The sequence below is a fragment of the Parasteatoda tepidariorum genome, chromosome 9 (assembly GCF_982258835.1).
Source record: "Parasteatoda tepidariorum strain Cologne lab strain chromosome 9, Ptep-v5.0, whole genome shotgun sequence".
NCBI classification, from domain to species: Eukaryota; Metazoa; Arthropoda; class Arachnida; order Araneae; family Theridiidae; genus Parasteatoda; species Parasteatoda tepidariorum.
Genome location: NC_141763.1, coordinates 92264590 through 92284540, shown reverse-complemented (window position 1 = coordinate 92284540; position 19951 = coordinate 92264590). Strand labels below are relative to the sequence as shown.

Sequence of the window (19951 nt, the reverse complement as noted above, 5' to 3'; positions counted from 1 at the left end):
AAGCCATATGTAACACATATATATATATATATATATATATATATATATATATATATATATATATATATATATATATATATATATATATATATATATTTCTTTGTTATGTTTTCCAAAGTTTAATTTAAAATATTTTTTTTTAAGGTATTAAAAATTATGTTTTTTAAATACTTTAAAAAAATTATTGTTAATAATTTTCTTCCATTGTCATTATTTTTTTCCATATTTTCTCAATTTTTTAGCTTATATATATATATGTCGTCCCAAAGAACTGCTGGGATTGTTACTGCTCTCAGGGCAAACTCGCGGAGAAGATACAGCAAATGCTGTACAAAAATGCCTGGAAGACGATGGAATCGATATAAATAAAATAGTTTCAATAGCAACTGATGGAGCCAGAAGTATGACAGGAATACACATAATCTGTTCAACGTGATCTGAGAGTGAAAGTAAACAAAGCGGCTTGCTTTTTGGCGCAATACCGTTGTCAACTTGGCGCCGGAATAATAACAAATAGCGCCTATCAGTGAAGCAAAAACTCTTATTTCTCAGAGGGTTTTTGTTTCGCCGTGGTGTCTTTTTGCAGGTGTTTCATGAGCAATATGGAAAATAAAGTGATGGATTTAAGTACTCCTAAAAAACGGCAGAAGAAATCTTACATAACTAAAGCTGAAAAGGAAATAATATTGAACATATATAAAACAGAAGTGCATTCAAAACCAGATGTTCCAATCATTAATGTGGCTGACCATGCGGTTTCTGTTTTCAGAATTATTAAAGAATATAAAAGGGATGGTACATTGCATTCACCGAAGAGGACTAAATTTCGTTAAACGTTTTTGGATGACATTGACGATTTCGACAAAAATGCTGCAAGAAGAAAAGTTCATGATTTTTTCCGCCATAACGAAATTCCGACAATAAACAAAGTTCTCAAAGCTGTGAACGATGATTCTGATTACTTTAAAAGAACAACATTTTTATTCCCTGTTAAAAAAAAAAAAAAAATAGGCTTCAAACATCAAAAACGAGGACGGAATAGCTCACTAATTGAAAAAGGTTAAATAATTTTGCGGAGGCGAAGATATTTTAAAACAATTAATAGAATGAGACAAGGAAGAAAATTTTACTATATGGATGAGACATTGTTGAATGCTGGACATACGCAAGACAAAGTGTGGAATGATGCGTCATTATCTCGTCAAATCAGGCATTTTTATCTGGTCTGTCCACAGGATTAAAATCGCCTTCTGGCAAAGATGAGAGACTTATTATTACGCACTGGTAGCGAAGCAGGCCTCTCAAAAAGTACTCCTACTTTTTAAATCGAACAAAAACAAGGATTACCATAAGGATATGGAATGCAGCGTGTTTCGAAGAATGGTTCGAGAAAATTCTACCCTTTCTATTGCCGAACTCTGTCGTTGTGATGGACAATGCACCATATCACTCTCGTAAAGAAGAAAAAAGTCCTAACACATCATCGACAAAGCAAGTAATTAAAGACAGGCTAAAATCTAAAAACATTGTTAGTGATGAAGAAGGTATGCTAAAAACAGAACCCTCATTCTAAGCATTATTTCCTTAAATGCTTTCTTATTCTTTCTAGAAAGAAGAATCTTTCCTTAAAAGCAGGATGTGCAAAATTAAGGTTTTTTTTTTTTTTTTTTTTTTACATTTACCTGTCAAATCATCGAAAAGATATTAATATTATAATTTATCAACTATTATAACATACTGTCCCATATGAAACACTATTGAAATAAATGCGGAATATATTACTTATCCTCGCTAATAAATAATTTGCTAGCTACTGAACATGATACAGCGTCCTTTGGTGTAGTTTTTAAATTGTTTACTACTCATTTTTATTCTAATCTAAGTGCATCAAATAATTCTTTCTATTCATATGTCACGCAACAACATCTCGTTCAAAGACTTGACGATGCTCACCGGGAAATGACCGCCTTGCCCAATGGAATGACGAGCTCGAAGACCTGGTGGCTCTGTAGGAAGAACGCAGGGCAGAACAGAAAGAGCTTTTAGATCGTCAAGATGAGGTGAGGGATCTTGACCAAATGATAGTAAGTTCCCCTCTGTTTTAAATTATTCTGCACTATTTAAACATTATCTTCAACATCGAACGCTCTCCTGACTAATTTAACGGGTTTATATTTTTCAAATTGTGGCTACATCCATATTTTGATAGTCAAAAATCAAAATTTTGAAAAAAAAAAGGAGAGCGAATAGGCAATATATTATGGCTTTTAATTTATCAAAGCGTTATCACGTATCAAAGCGATGAAATCATCAATTTTCGCCACCTTATACCACGGCATGTCCACCGACCAAAAGCCACAACATAATAAGTGCCCTACTGGAACATCCTCTTGGTACATCTATCAAAGACCTCTCGCTAATAACGAATTGCCGAGGAGTCAAATATTTATGAAATCCTCCCTTACTGAAGAGGTTGTAGAGAAAATTCTTCCTGTGTACCAGCGACTCGCTTCAGAAGACTTACTGAAGCGATGTATGGCTGGTAAAACACAAAATGCAAATGAAAGCGTGCATAGCTGTATTTGGAGCAAATGCCCAAAAGAAATGTTTGTCTCTAAAAAAAGATTGGACTATGCAGTAGCTATTGCAGTTCATTCCCTGTGTTATCCTAAAGAAGGTAAACCCCTTGAGGGGGTGCTGTCCGATGCAAATTCCTTGAAGTCACACTAGCATCAGTAGTAGATGCTGTAAAAAGGTGGCTAAGATATGCTGGTGACAGAGAAGTTGTAAGAAACAAAAGAAAATTCTGGAGAATATTGCTGAAATTTGAATAATTATTGATGAAATTAATTTTATAATACTATTATAGCATTACTAGTATTTATAATAGTATTGACGAAATAAATTTCTGAAAACATTTGTCAGCAAAAACTTTCATGTAATGTTAAAATAAATTATATCAAACATTTATTTCCTTGTTAATTGATAATTATAAACATTAACATTAAATATGCATGTAAAAAGATAACATATTAACCACACAATTATATTGAAAATAATGTGCATTTTCAATTAACATGAGATCACAACTTAAAATTATGTTTTAATCTTTAATACTCTAATTTTTTTAAATTTCAAACTGGGGATGGTAATGCTGTTTTTTTTTTTTTTTGAAAAAAATCATGAATGCGAGTATAAATATTTATGACACCAGTGACACTTTGGTACTGATGTCGGCACCACATATTAATTTACAAACCATAAACTTGTTTCCTGAAAACTTGCGTCCATTAGCTCTTCAATTTCGTTCTTTTTACACCGTGTAGTGAATGAGTAGATTTTTTTTCCAGTTCAGTTAAATTTTGATCGTGAGAATGAGCAAACGCAAAAGGCCTCTTACTCGGGCGAATATCGATGAGATTTTATTTGCCTCTGAAACTAGCGATGACTAAATCAGTCTCTTTCGACAGGAAACAATGAAGAAGATGATGAAAAGCAAAACAAGATGGTGTGGAAGAAATAGATTTGGCTGCTTTAACGTGAATAGAAAGCGTATCAAATAACAAAATTATGAAACGTATCGATATGACTCAAGGAGGTCCCGAGGACAATTTATACCTGGATCAACACCTATACAGTTTTTCAAGCTGTTTTTCACATATGAAATGTGTGAAACAGTATAGGATAACGCAAACAAATAAGCAGACTTAATCACAGTGAGAAAAAGAACTGGCGAATATGAAATGGGAGCTAAAAAACGAATTTAAGATATGAGTCTTTATTTTTTGCCTGTTCGTAACGAGTCTCGTAAGGATTCCGAAAAAGCGGATTATTAGTCAACAAATCCGATATTCTCAAATTTGAAGATAAAATCAACCATTAGCAGGGACCATTTCTTTCAAACTTGGAGATTTCTTCATCTTTCGGATAGAGAAAATGAAGTTGCAGAAACAGCTGCGGGATACTACCTCATGCAGAAAGTTAATCCTTTTTTTTTAAACGGAAATGAGAAAAATTTTCGAAAATTACATAATCCGTATCAAAATCTATCTGATTTTGAAGCCATCATCAAATATAAAGGAAGACTAGGCATCGTGCAATACATGCCCCAAAAACCTGCTAAAAGAGGTATTAAAGTATGGATGCTTTGCACCTCTTCCCTAGGATATATTTTAAATTTTGAAGTATACTGTGGGAAAAATGATAAGATTCCTCGTAGGGGAGAAGGAATTGGTTACGGTAAGGAATTGGTTACGATGTCATACAACACTTGAGTAATTGCATAGATAAAAACACTAGTTATCACATCTATTTTCACAGGAATTTCACTAGCGTACCGCTCTTATTAAGTATGATGAGTAAAAATATTGTCCGCTGCGGAAGTTGCAAGCTATCCAAATCTTTTGTGTACAGCATGGAAAGACAAAAGAAATTTTCATGCTTCCTGCGAATGAATATGACACAAAAACTTCTGAAAACCGTCGTATGGGTGGAAATATTACTAATCTAGATTGTCAAAAAGTATTTTTCAATCTCAATAAGTACATGGATGGATTGATTGAATGTAGAAGTTTTATGGCACAAGATCCAAAGGAGGATATGCTGCGCCAAACAATTTGTTGAGTTAGATCTAATGGTAAATTGCACACAATAGTTTCATTGTCGTAAAATAAATGAAACGAATAAAATTGTTTATCTCAAGACACGTATTTTTAAAAGTTCATAAAATCAATAAAAGCGTAATTCTATAAAATACACAGAAAAGGTAAAACGGTTCATGGGTAGGAAATAAGAGTGAATCCGACCAGCTTTCGAGGATAGCTAGTCTATTTCTAAAGTGTAATTGATCTCGCTGATCAGAAGCGAAAATATTATGAGTCTTCATGAAAGCCAAGGAAATGGTGGTTTTACATTTATTGGTTTCTCTTAGACACAGACATACAGAATACCTATATTCTCTTTTTCAGCTGCCAAATGAAATACACAAGACAAAGACATTGTTGGACTTAAAACTGATCTTAAAGATGAGTTGGAGCAAGGGATTAACAACAGAAATTGTTACTCAAGTCCATCTTCCCGATATAACAGCTATCCCCACAAAAAGTCTAAACTTTCTACGCCAAGGATATGTCGCAGTCGAGCGAAGCAGAAAAGCAAAACGTCAGGAGATTACGACTTAAGATGCTGTTGGATATGTCAAGCTTGCAATGCGTGTCTTTGCATAGCCTGTTTTGCTGATGTAGAATAGCAATTGTCTAATTGCTTAAATAAGAACATCACTTATCACATCGATTTTGACAGATATTTCACTAGCGTACCGCTCTTATTAGATATGATGAGTAACTAAATTGTTTGCTGTTAAATTTTAAATCTATGTCGCAAATTTTTGCCCTCGGATATGAAACGTTGCAGACTCCTGCACGCTGGCGACTCAAAAGTCTTTCAGAGTGTTGAACGACAAAAAGGAAATTTCCATGCTTTCTACAAATAAATATCCCACCACAACTTCTGCAAACCGTCGTAAAGGTAGACACACTACAAATCTAAATGGGGCAGCAGTAACAACGTTATGTATTAACATACGTTTTTTCGTCGTTGAAGAATCAACATATTTTGAGCCAGCACGATATTTTGAAACATAATCAAGTAATGTAAGTATGTGTGGAAATAAAAGATTTAGCCAACATTACAAATGACACACCAGCAGAATTGACACAAAATGCAAAAGCAGGAATTTCGAGGGAAATATTTCCATGTTTGCCAGTCAATGATGCTCTGAGTTAAAAAATCAAGAGAGAACAAAGACTTGCTGAACCACGAACTTTGAAACATTTTATTTTGTTAGTGAATATGGGATAGTTAGTTAGTTAGTTAGTTAGTTAATTAAGTATTATTGGAGCAAAAGCCATTTTTGGCCATACCGCACCTACAACTTGTTTTATAAGAAACATTCTGCTATAAGTTAAAGCTAAATTGATTTGTAAAAACCAATGTCCCTTAGATAATTAAAAATGTTATTGTGAGGTTTATCTCCAATTAATAAAGTCAATGTTGGATTAAAGCAACCAAAGTGGCGTTGTCTCTGTGTTTTAAATTCGTTACACTTTGTTAAAATATGTTTAATAGTGAGCTGTTCTCTACAATGAGAACATTCGGGTGCAGTTTCGTTTAATAAAAGATGTTTATGGGTTAATCGAGAGTGGCCAATGCGCAAGCGATTCAATACTACTTCCTGCTTTCGACTAATGTTTAGACTTTTATAAGCTTTAATAGAAGGTTTAATGCCATGCAATTTATTATTTATTTCATTTTCCCAATCATTTTGCCAGTGTAAATACTGTTCATTGTCAATTGCATTTTTGATATCTGTGTAGGTAAGGGGGTTGTTTGTTATATTGTTTGTTGACTTAGCCACTTTATCTGCTGCTTCATTACCCGAAATGCCAGCATGGCCTGGCACCCAACAGAAAATTATGGCATATTCTTTTAGGAATAAATTGCTGTATAGGTTTAAAATATTATTTATAATAGAATGTGTATTTAGTTCTTTATTTTGTAAGGCAACTATGACACTTTTTGAATCTGAATATATTATCCATTTTTTCAACCTTTGAGAAGAAATAAATTGAAGAGCCAGATAAACCGCATGGCATTCAGATGTAAATACGGAGCATTTTGAATGTAATTTTTCAGATATTGTGGAGAAAGGGGTAACAACAGCGCTTGCAACATGGTCAAGGCCTTTAGAGCCATCTGTAAAAATGGAATTAAAATTACTATATTGTTCTTGGTGTGAATTAAAAAGCTGTAAGTAAATGTCAGCAGCAGTTTGTGCTTTTGTCAGATTGTTAAAAATATCAATAGTTTGGAGAGAAATGACGTCCCAAGGAGGTCTTAATTCGCTCGCAGGTAAAATATTAAAGTCTTCTAGGTTTAGGTCAGATAAAAGCTTTCTTACTCTCAAACCAAAAGTCGGTATTGCAGAGGGTCTGTTACTAAATAATCTTTCATAAAATGGAGTTGTAACATTTGAAAACATGGAATGTATATGATGGCTTTTGACATGAAAATAATATCTCAATGTTAGCTTATTGCGTCGTTCAGCAAGAGTTGGTTCATGATATAAAACGTTTAGACTTTTTATGGGTGATGTGCGAAATGCTCCTGTTGCTATACGTATGCCGGAATTATGGATGGTGTCAAGATATTTAAGAACAGATTTTCTAGCTGATCCGTAGACAACGCAACCATAGTCGAGTTTAGATCGAATGATACACCTATAAATTTTGAGCATGGCATCTGTATCTGCACCCCAAGAGGTGTTTGTCAAAACTTTAAGTAAATTTAATTTCAGTCCACAGGTTTTTCTTAAGTGCTTAATATGAGATGCAAAAGTGAGTTTAGAGTCTAAGATCAAACCAAGAAATTTTGTTTCGCTTAAAACGGGAATGCGAAAGTTTTTGAGATACAGTTCAGGATCGGGGTGGAGCCCTCTTCGTCGACAGAAGTGTATACTCGTTGTCTTAGTTGTAGAAAAATTAAAACCATTTAACTCTGTCCATTGGGATAATTTATTAATAGCGAGCTGCAATTGTCTTTCGATAGTGTGCATATGAGATGCTTTACAAGAGATCCGCAGATCATCAACGAATAACCTGCCGTCCACTGTAGATGGTAATGTGGTTAAAATATCGTTTATTTTTATAAGAAATAAGGTTACACTAATGACACTACCTTGAGGAACACCTTCCTCTTGATTAAAAGTGTCAGATAAAGTGTTATTCATTCTAACTTGAAATGTCCTGTCTGTTAAAAAGTTTTGAATAAAATAAAACATATTTCCATTAATGTCATAATTTAAAAGGTCCCTTAAAATGCCGTATCTCCACGTTCGATCATACGCTTTCTCAATATCAAAAAATATCGTCACAAGATGTTGCCTTTTTAAAAACGCTTCACGTATATCAGTTTCTAAGAGCATTAGATTGTCAACAGTTGAATTACACTTGCGAAATCCGCTTTGTCTCTTAGATAAAATACAACGAGATTCCAATAAATATATTAATCTTGCGTTTATTATTCTCTCTAGAAGTTTGCAAAGACAACTGGTGAGAGCGATTGGTCGGTAATTGGTAGGGTGTATAAGGTCCTTACCTGGTTTAGGAATGGCAACTATATATGATTTTCTCCATATTGATGGGAATTGTCTATTCACCCAAACTCTATTAAACAGTTTTAAAATTATTTCCAAATGGGTGTCAGAGAGGTGTTTAAACATACTATTGTGAATTTTGTCAGGCCCTGGAGATGTTTCTTTACATTTATTAATAGCAGATTTTAATTCAGTTATTGTTAGAGGAGAATTGTAATCATTGTGAGGTTCAACAGAGGGTCTAAGTACATTTTTTTCAGTTTGAGTTTTGTATTTTTGGAAAGTTGGAGAGTAATTTTCTGTACTAGAGGCTCGGGAAAAGTTTTCGGCGAGCGTATTTGCTATTTCTTTAATTTCTGTTATTTTATTTCCATTTACTTCAAGATGCGTAATAGGTAAGGAGTTGTAATGACCAGATATTTTTTTTATTTTTGCCCAAATTTCTTTTGCTTTCGTATTGTTATTTATGGTACTTATATATTTAATCCAAGATTCTCTTTGGCTTTGCCTTCTAGTTTTCCTTGCAAGTGCACGGGATTTTTTAAACAGGATTAAATTTTCAACAGTTGGGTATCGACGGAATATTCTCCAGGCTCGTTTTTGAGCTTTATGAGTTTGTCTGCATTCTTCGTTCCACCATGGTTTGGGGTATTTAGGTAAATTAGTTGAGGTACGTGGAATGGAATTTTCAGATGCGTTTATGAGAGTACTTGTAATATGTTGTGCAGCTTCTTCAATATTACCATTATCAACAATTTCTTCATTGAATGTTAGTGACTCTTGAAAAAGTGACCAATTTGCTAAATGTGTTAGCAGTCTAGGAAAATGTACTGTATTAGTATTCCCAGGTTTAAAAATATTGATGATTAGAGGAAAATGGTCGCTATGATAAAGGTCATTCCAAACAAAAAATTGCAACAGGGTATAAATACGTGGTGAACACAGTGTCAAATCAATGGTATGGAATGTACGAGATGGAAAGTGAAAATGTGTTTTTTCATCCGTATTTAGTAAACAGAGTTGGTGGTCGTCTATTAATGTATCAATTTGATTCCCACGAGAATTTGTAGTATCACTGCCCCAAGTTGTGCTATGTCCATTTAGATCACCTGTGATTATAAACGGCTCTGGTAATTCTGCTATTAGGTTGTTAAGATCTGATTGCGATATTGATTGATTTGGTGGAAGGTACAGACTGCATATTGTGATGAGCTTTGATTGAAATGTAACTTGTGCTGCTACTGCTTGCAAGGTAGTTGTTAATGGAACAGTCGAAAATGGATAACTTTTTGAAATTAAGAGAGATACACCTCCGCATGCTTTATTTCCATTAATAAAGTCGTTTCTTACGTGCGAATATTTTTGTATATTGGCTTTGTGGTTATGTTTCAAAAATGTTTCCTGAAGTGCGAGACAAACGGGGTTATGTTTTTCAATAATATTTTTGATATCTGGCAAATTAACATAAAACCCGCGACAATTCCAAGATATAAGTCTATCGGCCATTTTTAATTTTTATGTTTTTTGGTTTAAGGTTTTCTGGAGTTTCCATCCCTTTTTCTATTTGCATTTGAGAAGCATCTGAGCAATTTTCGTCGTCTGTAACCATTGTATCTGATGAAAACTGATCCTGTTGGTTATTTGATAATTTTTTCCGGTTTTTATTGAAACGATTTTGTCTGCTTTTAGATATGTATTTGGGTTTACTTACCAATGGGGATTGAGTTAATTTTTTGTGAAGAACATTGACCATTTGTGGGGTTATTTTCAGGTATTGACTGCTTTTACTAGTATTTTGAGATAATAACTGATCAGAAGTTGACGGGATTGCGACTTTGGATTGCTGTGAAGATTGTGCAGATTTTGATTTTAACACATTGGTTGTCTGAGAAGGGGTTGTTGTCAGAGCTTTTGGACATTTGGGTGATATGGTACGTTTTGTATTCCGAATCTCAGATTCATTAGTTTCAGTCTGTATACCAATGGATTTGGTTGCTTTTGAAGTTTTGACCACTGAAGCATATGAAACATTAAGTCTAGGTTGTGAGTTTAAAAATTTGCTTTTAGCCTCAAAATATGATAAGTTTTGCATTACTTTTATATTTAGTATTTGTTTTTCTTGTTTCCATCTAGGGCATTGACGAGAATTTGCAGAGTGAGATTCGGAACAGTTAGTACATTTTTCTGGCTGATTACATGTTTTAAAAGTGTGACCGGTTTCACTGCAGCGAGAGCAAGTCTCTTTTCCTCTGCAGTTGTTTGTAGAATGGCCGAATTTTTGACATTTAAAGCATCGGAGTGGATTGGGAATGTATGGGCGAACTTTACAGTTTCGGTATCCTGCTTTAATATCATCAGGTAGTATTGAAGTGTTGAATGTTAAGATTATGTGTTGAGTAGTAACTATTTCTGGACCTTTTTTTATGGTTATGTGCCGTGCATCTATAACTCCTTGACTGGAGAGACCTTCGATTATTTCAGAAATTGGAAGTGATTGTAACGTCTTATCAGAGATCACGCCTTTAGATATATTTAGAGTGTTGTGAGGGGTTACTGAGATTTTAACGTTTCCGAGTTCAGATAATTTCAAAAGTGAAGCTGTTTGTTTGTTGGAATTTGTTTCAATTAACAAGTCTCCTGATGGCATCTGTTTTACATTTTTAGGATTACCAATATTTGCTTCAAGCGTTTTTTGAACTAAAAATGGTGATATAGACGAAAGTTTCTTTTCTGTAGAGCTTAAGATCAGAAATTTTGCTGTAGTGTGGTCGTAATTTGTGCATTTAGCAAGATTGAAACTAGGTGAGAAAATTGTCCCGCTTTTGTTTCGGTGTGCGGAACTGAACACCATCTGTTCATTTTCAGCCATAGAAAAAATAATCAACTTCCACTATCAACTGCACCACCCACCACGGAGTCCAACTTAGGGGATGTAAGTGACAGTAAAAAATCTGTTACTTAACACCGATGCTGGCCAATAGCTATACGCCCGAAAGTCACCCCTGAAGCAGCCTCCACCCTTAACGAGGTGCTCAGTAAGTGACCCCGGGCTTGACCCTAGCCATCAGATGACGTTTGTGACATGCCGATTGATGCATACGGGCCACTATGCACCTCCCGTTTACCTGAAGCAGGGGCCAAAGTAGTGTGTTGGGGTACCAAGATGGCCCTCAACTACCAGGATCCCCCTTTCCAGGGACACGGGTCTCCACGCACGGCAAACACGCGGGTGGTTTTCTTCCCATCAGAGTTTGATATAAAACCGAAACCAAGACGAAAAGCCCTTTACCAGTCAATTTGGCAACCACGACAAGAGTGAAAATTTTTTATAAATAGATATAATACAAATGAAGAAGTGAAACATAATTAATAAATATACATATGTATATATAAACGCAACAAAAATAATCAAAAATAAAAATAATCAAAAATATAAAAGCTCAAATAATTGCTCACTAGGTCAATGTAATAAATAATGAAAGTCAGAAACTCAAAACAGAACCGTCGCAGGAGAAATATAGAAAAATGCTCAGGTCCAGCTGGGGGCCCCGGGTGCGCCACGCCCGTCACACAAGAGTGTGCCCCTGGGGGGGAATATGGGATAGACAAACGTAGATTTCCAAAAGATATTTCAGTGAAGGGAGAGCGAAAGATTATTTTTTACTACAGATGAAAACTGAAAGTTTTAAAAAGAATCCACATTCTAAACAATAGAAGAATACAAGACACTTACTCGTGTATTTCGCCAACTGAACACTATACATTCTCCGGTTGGGAATTTTTCACAATGAAGCATAAAAAAATAATGAAGTGCAATAATAAAGTTTAAAAAAAAAAAAAAAACACATGAATCTTTCAAGAGTTGATGGAATGGGATAGGGACAAGTTTAGTAATTAAACCAGATTTTATTTTGATACATTTTGAAAAGGCAGGAATTACTGCTGTAAATGCAAAACTTCCGTGTTTGCAAAGAAAAGGTTGTCTATTTCATCTGTGCAAATCGATTCATAAGAAAATTCAAGAAATATGACACAGACGACTAATTCAGTCTTTCAATGCTTGCTCGGACAGTTGCACAACAATTTATATGGTAATTTTTCAGCATGTCTGAAAACAAATTGGGTACTTTTTCTTACGTTTTCTCTTACTCTTTCTAAGAATAAAGACAATATCCATGTCGTTAAGAAGGGGAAGGAAGGGGCTCTATGCACATGCAGCTGTTGTTTTCTATATATAACTGTCCAGTTTCTTTTCACTCACCTCACCAGTTACTTCACTGACCTGTCTTTAACTGTCCAGTACCAGTACTTAGTTACTCAAAGCGTATTTTATAAATTAATATTATTGAATAAAATAGAAAATCCGCTCAGAAACCAACAATCATTCAATGAAATGCAGCTTAAGTTTTGAATATAAGTAGAATTTTTTTATGACTATTGACAATTTGCAGTCTTATTGTTTAAATATTAAGTTTAATTAAATTGCATTAATATGTTATTTTCCAATTAAATTAATTCCTCAATGTTTGCTTGAAATTTTAGTTATAACACTTTTATTTCGAAACAGAAAAATAATTTTGTTTTCATAAATATATATGAGTAAATATTGAACTTTTGTGAAGCAGATAAAAATTTTTAAGTCTCTTTTGTGCAGTAAAATGATTAAAAGAAAAAAAGGGCAATTAAAAAATTTTATGCTATTTATATTCATTAGTAGTCGCTCTCTCTCCTTCTTCATAGGGGGTGGATGATATTTCTCTCTATCAGCTTAACCAAGAAAAAATGATATTTCAGCTACAGTGTAGATCATATGTTTAAGAACGTGATCCTTTAAAAACTTTTCCGCGAAATCCCTGTTGGAAAAGCTTTACCAAGTTCTTTGGATAATAGCCATGGAGAAGAGTTCCTGCGTAAAACTTTAATAAAAAATCGATTTGTGATATTTTTTTTATTGAAAATGGCATGAAGAACCATTTAGACTGAGCGTGCTAATATTCAGTTGCAAAGTTTTTAGAAAAACTAAAGTGTGAATGCAAGGAAACACATAATTAATTTCATGATCATATTCGTTTTTATGATTTTTATTTTGATGCTTTAAAGTGCAAGGAATTTTTCAGATTTCTGGGAAGTTGTCCCGTTCTTAAATAAGAAACTAGTAGTGTAGAAAGTGGTTTTAGAGTGAATAAGGATGTTTGTTGAAAATCTTAAAGAAGATTCCTTAGTTGGTCTCAGAACTGTCTATGATGCTATTAAAATTTATAGAGGACTGCATTCTAAAATATTAACTCAATTAAATTTACACTGTAACCTAAAATTTAGCATATAGAGTTAAAACATATTAAAAGATAAAGCAAACAATGTTAAAATTGAGATTTTTAGAAATTGTTGTTCAGTCAACATTTTCTGTTTATTCAAATTTTGTTTGTATTAGGAGCTCTAAATAGAGGCACTGTTGCTGGCTGTTATTTGAAAAAGCTTGAAAGATAATTCTACTGAGAGGTTTACATTAAAGAAAAATCTGAGGGATCATGAGCAACTAGAATACCACCAACTAGATAGTTGGATGACATCTACAAGACTTGACGGTTGGAAATTGCTGGTTGGAGCAGCTAAGGCCTGAACGAAAATGCATCACATCAAGGAAGATAAAATATCTGAACTATATGAATCAATCAACCACTTGAAAGATATATTTTTGAATTGACACACAAGTATACTAAAATTGCCACCTGGTCAGATATGCAGAGAGCATCTGAAGTTTTTCATATTTCTGCTGGTTTTAAGAAGCTTGTTCTGATGTTGTTCTTGATCTATTCTTTACTATACTTTTTATAATGAGCTTACACTAGAAAGTTTTCTGTTATAGCCACATAATTTCCATTAAACGTGGTCACGCACATCTGCTTATAAAATTATTTATTAAGAATGTTTAGTAAATGAAACAATTGGGCAATCTTAGACATAGTTCCTAGATAAATATAGAAATTTAGCCTGCTATAAAGGTTAAAGTAAGCAATTGTTAGGCTCTACCATAACCTATATTTATTAAATTCTAGTTGCTTTTATATAATGAAGTTCCAAATAAGTTATTTAAATGCACTCAAAATAAAACAGATATGCAAAAGATAATACAAAATTTGTTTTATATATAAATAGACGTTTCACTACGCTGTCGTGGAATTCGAAGATGAATATTCCACAATGGATATAGTTGGGATTTTTTGGCTAATAGGTGATGGGAAAAAAACCTATTGGTCAAGAATGGGTTGCTCCAACCATCAAAGGAGAAACACACCTCCCAGTCAGGATTGGGAGGTTTGTAAAGTGAAGAAGATTTGGAGTCGAGCCGGTAAGTCTTACTTTTTCTAGACTGTTTACTTTTATTGTGACTACATTTTACTTTTATTCTGTGTGAAATTCCTTAAAGCCTAAAATTTTAATTAAACTTGCATTTAAATTTTAATTAACATGCTGATAAAGCTGGAGGAAACGTCTGATTTCGTTCCTAGCGAGGAAGGTGGCAGAGGGAAGAAATGGCGTTGTAATCCAGTTGAGTCATCTGATGACGAGCAGCCTGCTGGAGAGAGGAGGCAGAAGAATTTGAGGCCAGAAGGCAACTCTCTGTCAGAGTGTGTGCCTCCTCGACCTTCTAGTAGGCTGCCACCGTATCGAAAGTTATCAATTTAATTCCGGTGGCGGAAAATTCTGCATTGCCTCAGTATGCTTGGGTGAGCCAGCAAGAATTCGAAGGTAAGCAAACCGAATTTGTTAAGATTTATCTTCAAATGTTTCTTTTTTTAAATTTCAAATGCGACTTGCAAATGCTATTGGGATCTAATTAGGAGCACAATAAATTTCCTTGAACACAGTTGCAATCTTGCTCCGGACGGCAAGTATATATTTTAAAGTGGTAGTTTATCAACTGTCATTCTTGGAATAATAAATTCAAATTAGTAGATTTTTAACCACCACTATTTTTAAGTAATTCGTAGGCTTATATAATTCACCACTTCACAAAACTTGTGTCATGCTATACCCTTTAAAAAGCAAGCAAAAATAGTCAAATATTTGCAAAATTTACTTTGCAGTTACTTACCCCCCCCCCTTTTTTTAATTATTTTGGCGCGCCGGAGCAGTTGGCATCTCTGTATACCTAGTAATTTTCTCCCCTTTTAGTTTCGGATTTCTTGAATGTTAACGGATTTATTGACAACAACAACTTTGTAGTTTATAGTTTTAATCTTAATATGAATCATTTTATTATTTCAGCATTTAGAATAGAGCAATTTCTCGATGCTAAATCGAATTCTTGTTGGCCAGCAAAACATCGAGGAGATGCGGGCAGATGTCAAGCGTCAGACGGGTGCACCGTCGAGAGAGTGCCTCAATTGTCCCTGAAAACTGAGACAGAAATACATGAACTAGAGCAGTGGCTCTTAATTAAAACCAACGGAAGATTCCTTGTAAGTAAATAATTTACATTTGTTTCTAATATCAAAACAACTTCATTTGTTTTAATCATACAATCCACTGCTGCATTCATTTGCAACACACAAAACCATTCCATATTTTCGGTCTAAGCAACGCGGAGGTAAAATCAACTGATATTCAATTGGTACAAGCCAAACAATGATGACTGTAAAATCAAACTTTGTTTAAAATGACAACTAACAAAGATATCAAATGCTCTCACGGAAGCAGAGCAACAATCTGAACTGGATATTTTCGAACTTGAAGCCTACCTAAAGAACTGTGATTAATATCCACAAGAAATTTAATACTCTAAAAAAGAGCATTACAGAATACTTAATGATGATGAGCTAGACGCAAAGAAGTTAGTTAACGCTGACAAGAGGTAAGCCTTAAAAATCTTTATTTATTAACTGTATCTGTTACAAATCAAAACATATAGTTCAACGCATGAAAATCGTCCTATACTAAGTGATGAAACCCAAAGAGCATCTATAAAGATACCGAAAATTTCTCTTCCCATTTTAATTGGTAAAATAGAAGAGGGGAATTTATTTAAATGTCAAATCACTGGTATAAAAAAACGAAAATCCAGAGCTTTCAGAAAATGAAAAACTTTATTACCGATGCGGATCTTTAAGGGCAGAAGTAAATATAGAAACGTGATTTAACCAATAATGCAATTGTGAATCTCGTTGAACTTATTAACCAAATTAACGGATCTGGGATTTTCCCTCCTAGCATGTTTCTCATAAGAAAAATTTTTTCTTTAAATTTGCAATATAAATTTCATATTTATTGCAAAAATTGCTTAACTTTTATTGGAGAAATCTTCTCCACGAAATCATTAAATGATAACTTTTTTTTGATCATACCAGTGGCCCCTCAATTGCAACAGCTTCTCGAAATCAAGAAAGGTTTTCTTCATTCCAAGTATCTGAAAATGGAGTTTTATCGGATTTAAATGATGGAACTGGATTTCAGAAATTAGTCGAAAATGGGATTTACAGAGATGGTGATCTATCAGTAACTTTTAATACAGATGGAGCAGAAGTTAATAAATCCAGCAAAAACCTCTTGTGGCCCCTACAATTCATTTGAATGAGCTACCTTTAAATGAAAGGTTTGATGGGTGTAATACCATGCTAGCTAGCCTCTGGTTCGACCGAAAAGACCTTGTTATGTCAACCTATTTTACACGCTATATTAAAGAAGTCATTGTTCTGTTTGAGGAAGGAATTTCAATTGCTGGAATTACGAGAAGAGAAGAGTGATTTTCACTTATTGTGTTGCAGATTCCGTTGCGAAATCCGCGTTACAAAACATCAAACAGTTCAATGGTAAATGTGATTGTCCATATTGCTATCCCCCTGGTGATATAGATGAATACAGTTAATTAAAATATACCTTTGACACCTTTTATGAAAGAATGCATTTTAACCAATTGAAGAAAAATATAATTGAAGCTGAGCAATCAGGAGAAATCGTTAAAGGAGTCAAAGGTTTTACACCATTGCTGTTCTGCCATATTTCGATTTAGTCTATGGATTTCCTATCGACTACATGCACTGTTGATTCCTGGGTGTTGCGAAATTAATGGCAAACATTTGGATCTTTTCGTCAAGTCATCCAAATGATTATTATTTATCTAATGATAAATTACAAAAAATTGATAATAATATTGTGGCAATCACTCCTTCACTAGTGATTTCAAGAAGACCAAGAGCATTCAGTAATTTTTTTCACTGGAAGGCTAACGAATGGCGAGCATGGATACTATTTTATTGTGTCCCATGTTTAGACAACATTCTGCCAACAAAATATGTCCAAACTCTATCGATATTTTCCCCAGCATTTTTCATTCTATTGCAAGCTAAATGTTAAAAAAATCAGACGTTGAAAGTGCACCAGTTTGTTAAAGATTTTCAAAAACTGTTTGGTGCTTGCTTTGCACATGAACTTTAATGTGCATCTTCTTTTGCATTTGGCCAAATGCGTCAATGTGTATCCATTATGGCTCTATTCTGCCTTTCCCTTTGAAACTGGCAATGGCTACCTGGTAAAGTTTATTAAAGGTCGCAAAGGGGGGGTCGCAAAGGAGATAGCACAAAAATATTGCTTATTTTCATCCATACCCATGTGCATTCGAAATTATAATGTATCGGATAAATTTATTGAATACTGTGACAAAATGTTTACCTATCGAAGGAATAAGAACTGTAAAGGTTGGAAACATTACTTCACTGGCACAATGGAGAGCATTCCAACCAAATGAGGAAATTACCAATAACCTATTTAAAGTGAACATTCGTCCGTCTAATATACTACATTCTAAGAAAATAATTAAAGACTCCATGATATTCGAAATTAAAAAAATGTAACGATTCTATCTTAAAAATAAGTGATAATTCATATTGTGAAGTTAGGAATTTTTTATTAATAAATCACGATGTGATTGTAGTTGTTTGTGAAATAAAAACAGTGGGTTCTTTTTTTTTATTTTTTATGGAAATTTGAAACATATGCTACCTCAAATTAAAATTTGTCAACCTTAATTTTATAGTGAAAATAAAGTAATCCACAATCCTGAAATAAAATGTACAAGTTTGTTAATCACTGTTGGTACGGAATCATATATTGCTGATTTTGCAAATTTCTTGGAAAAAGATTAATTTATCTTGTATATAGTTTTAAATGCATTTCTTTTGTATCAATATGTTTCAATCTTGAATTCTATAACACATTTGTTGAAAACTTTGATTGCATATTTTTATTTTGCATTATCTTTATATAACGTGCATGATTTATTAAATTTTTATGGCATTTCAGTCGTAAAAATCTATCCCGCTTTAGTAATTATTCTTAAATTTCAGGATAACTCTTCTTAATATTCATTCCAAATGTCAAGTTAATGTGTTTATACAGGTAGTCAGAGTATATTTGTATGTTAACAATGTCTTGAGGTGTTTAAATTTAGCCTTAGCTTAATTTTTTAAAACTAAGTGATTACATATTTTAAATTTTGTTAACATTAGCATTCAATATTGTTTGATGTGCTGCAATATAATATTTCAGCCAAATTTTTTTATAGCAACTGAAATTCAACTTCTATATTACATACTTAAATACAAAAAAGAATTTACTTGTTTGATGTACATAAGAAGTAAAAAAAATTATTATTTTGCATTAAATTTTTCGTTACTTTTATGCAATGTGAAAATAATGAAGCAACATTTAAGAGTTTTAAGGTCTAAAATCTTGTGATTCGATAATTAGCTTTCTCTAAAAATGATATTTCAATTCTAAAGTGTTATAATTTAACAGTTTTTTTTTTAGGAATAAGTATATCATTAGATTAAAGTAACTTACATTACTTGCTATTGCATCCTGAAATGTAGCTGTATTAAACATCTATAAATATCCGAACTAAACATGTAAGATTTTGCCTGGCACAGTATATGTGATTTTCAAGGCTAAATGTTGGCTCCTTATATACATTGCTATGGTAAAAAGATGTAACTTTGTGAAAAGGGCTTTTTGACCAACTCACACTACAGTCTAAACTAAAAAAATTACTTCATATTATATATATCTTGAGTATGAGTTATTGCTTTGTAAATATCTATATTAAGTGTTTATTAAGAAGACAGTCAGATTCGTTTGGTGTTATTTGTTTTTGACGGAACATTTTACATGATTTTTTTGTGCGCCTTATATAGTCTTCCCGAGGAAGAAATTATCATTGTGGATGATTATTATATATACGAGGGCTGTTCAGAAACTATCGAGACTGAATGTGTTCTATTTATTCCAGAAAACCCCTTGCGGTGGGACAGTGAGCATCATGCACGCGCATATTTCACCTCGTCTCACAAAAATCGGCTGGTCTGTACAGAGCGCCGTTCAGTCACACTGACTTCTTTCATGTGGAGTGTTTGAGTGCAGTAGACGTTAGATCCTGCGAAGATACTTTTTTACCAAATCTAAGAGCATGCGCAATACGTTCCTAAATGACGTGTATTACGATACTCTTTCACCAAATCTAAGCGCATGGGCAATACGTTCCTAAATGACGTATATTACGAAGCTTGAGCTTTGCTATTTGGTTTTATTCCGATATTTTGTGCAAAATTAATTTTTAAAAAACATACACTGCAGCTATCTTGTACTAAATTGTTTTCGTCGTATTTCTGATACTTTTTCTTATTTCATTATTTTCTATTTTATTATTCGTTATTACATGTTATTTATTTATCTTGTGGATTGAACTTGCAATGTAATTTTATGTGAAGAATGCTTAACTTTATTTTTAAAATACATATCCAGCAG

General features: G+C 33.5%; 1 protein-coding gene across 1 annotated transcript; it reads right to left on the bottom strand.

Annotated features, from left to right (window-relative positions):
• Positions 1-5968: 5968 nt before the first annotated feature.
• On the bottom strand, positions 5969-11021 carry LOC147804335 (uncharacterized). The gene is made up of 2 exons (XM_087151533.1): positions 9864-11021; positions 5969-9553 (listed from the first exon to the last, which is right to left on the bottom strand). Exons 1-2 carry the CDS (start codon positions 11019-11021, stop codon positions 5969-5971), a joined length of 4743 nt encoding a protein of 1580 aa, XP_087007659.1.
• Between the last annotated feature and the right edge of the window lie 8930 nt (positions 11022-19951).

Bases quoted from the DNA above. Each gene is read 5' to 3' on its own strand.
- LOC147804335 (XM_087151533.1), bottom strand. From the start codon at position 11,021: ATGGCTGAAAATGAACAGATGGTGTTCAGTTCCGCACACCGAAACAAA. The intron at 9,554-9,863 runs GTAAGTAAACCC...CTCGCACTTCAG, and splicing joins AATTAACTCAATCCCCATTG to GAAACATTTTTGAAACATAA.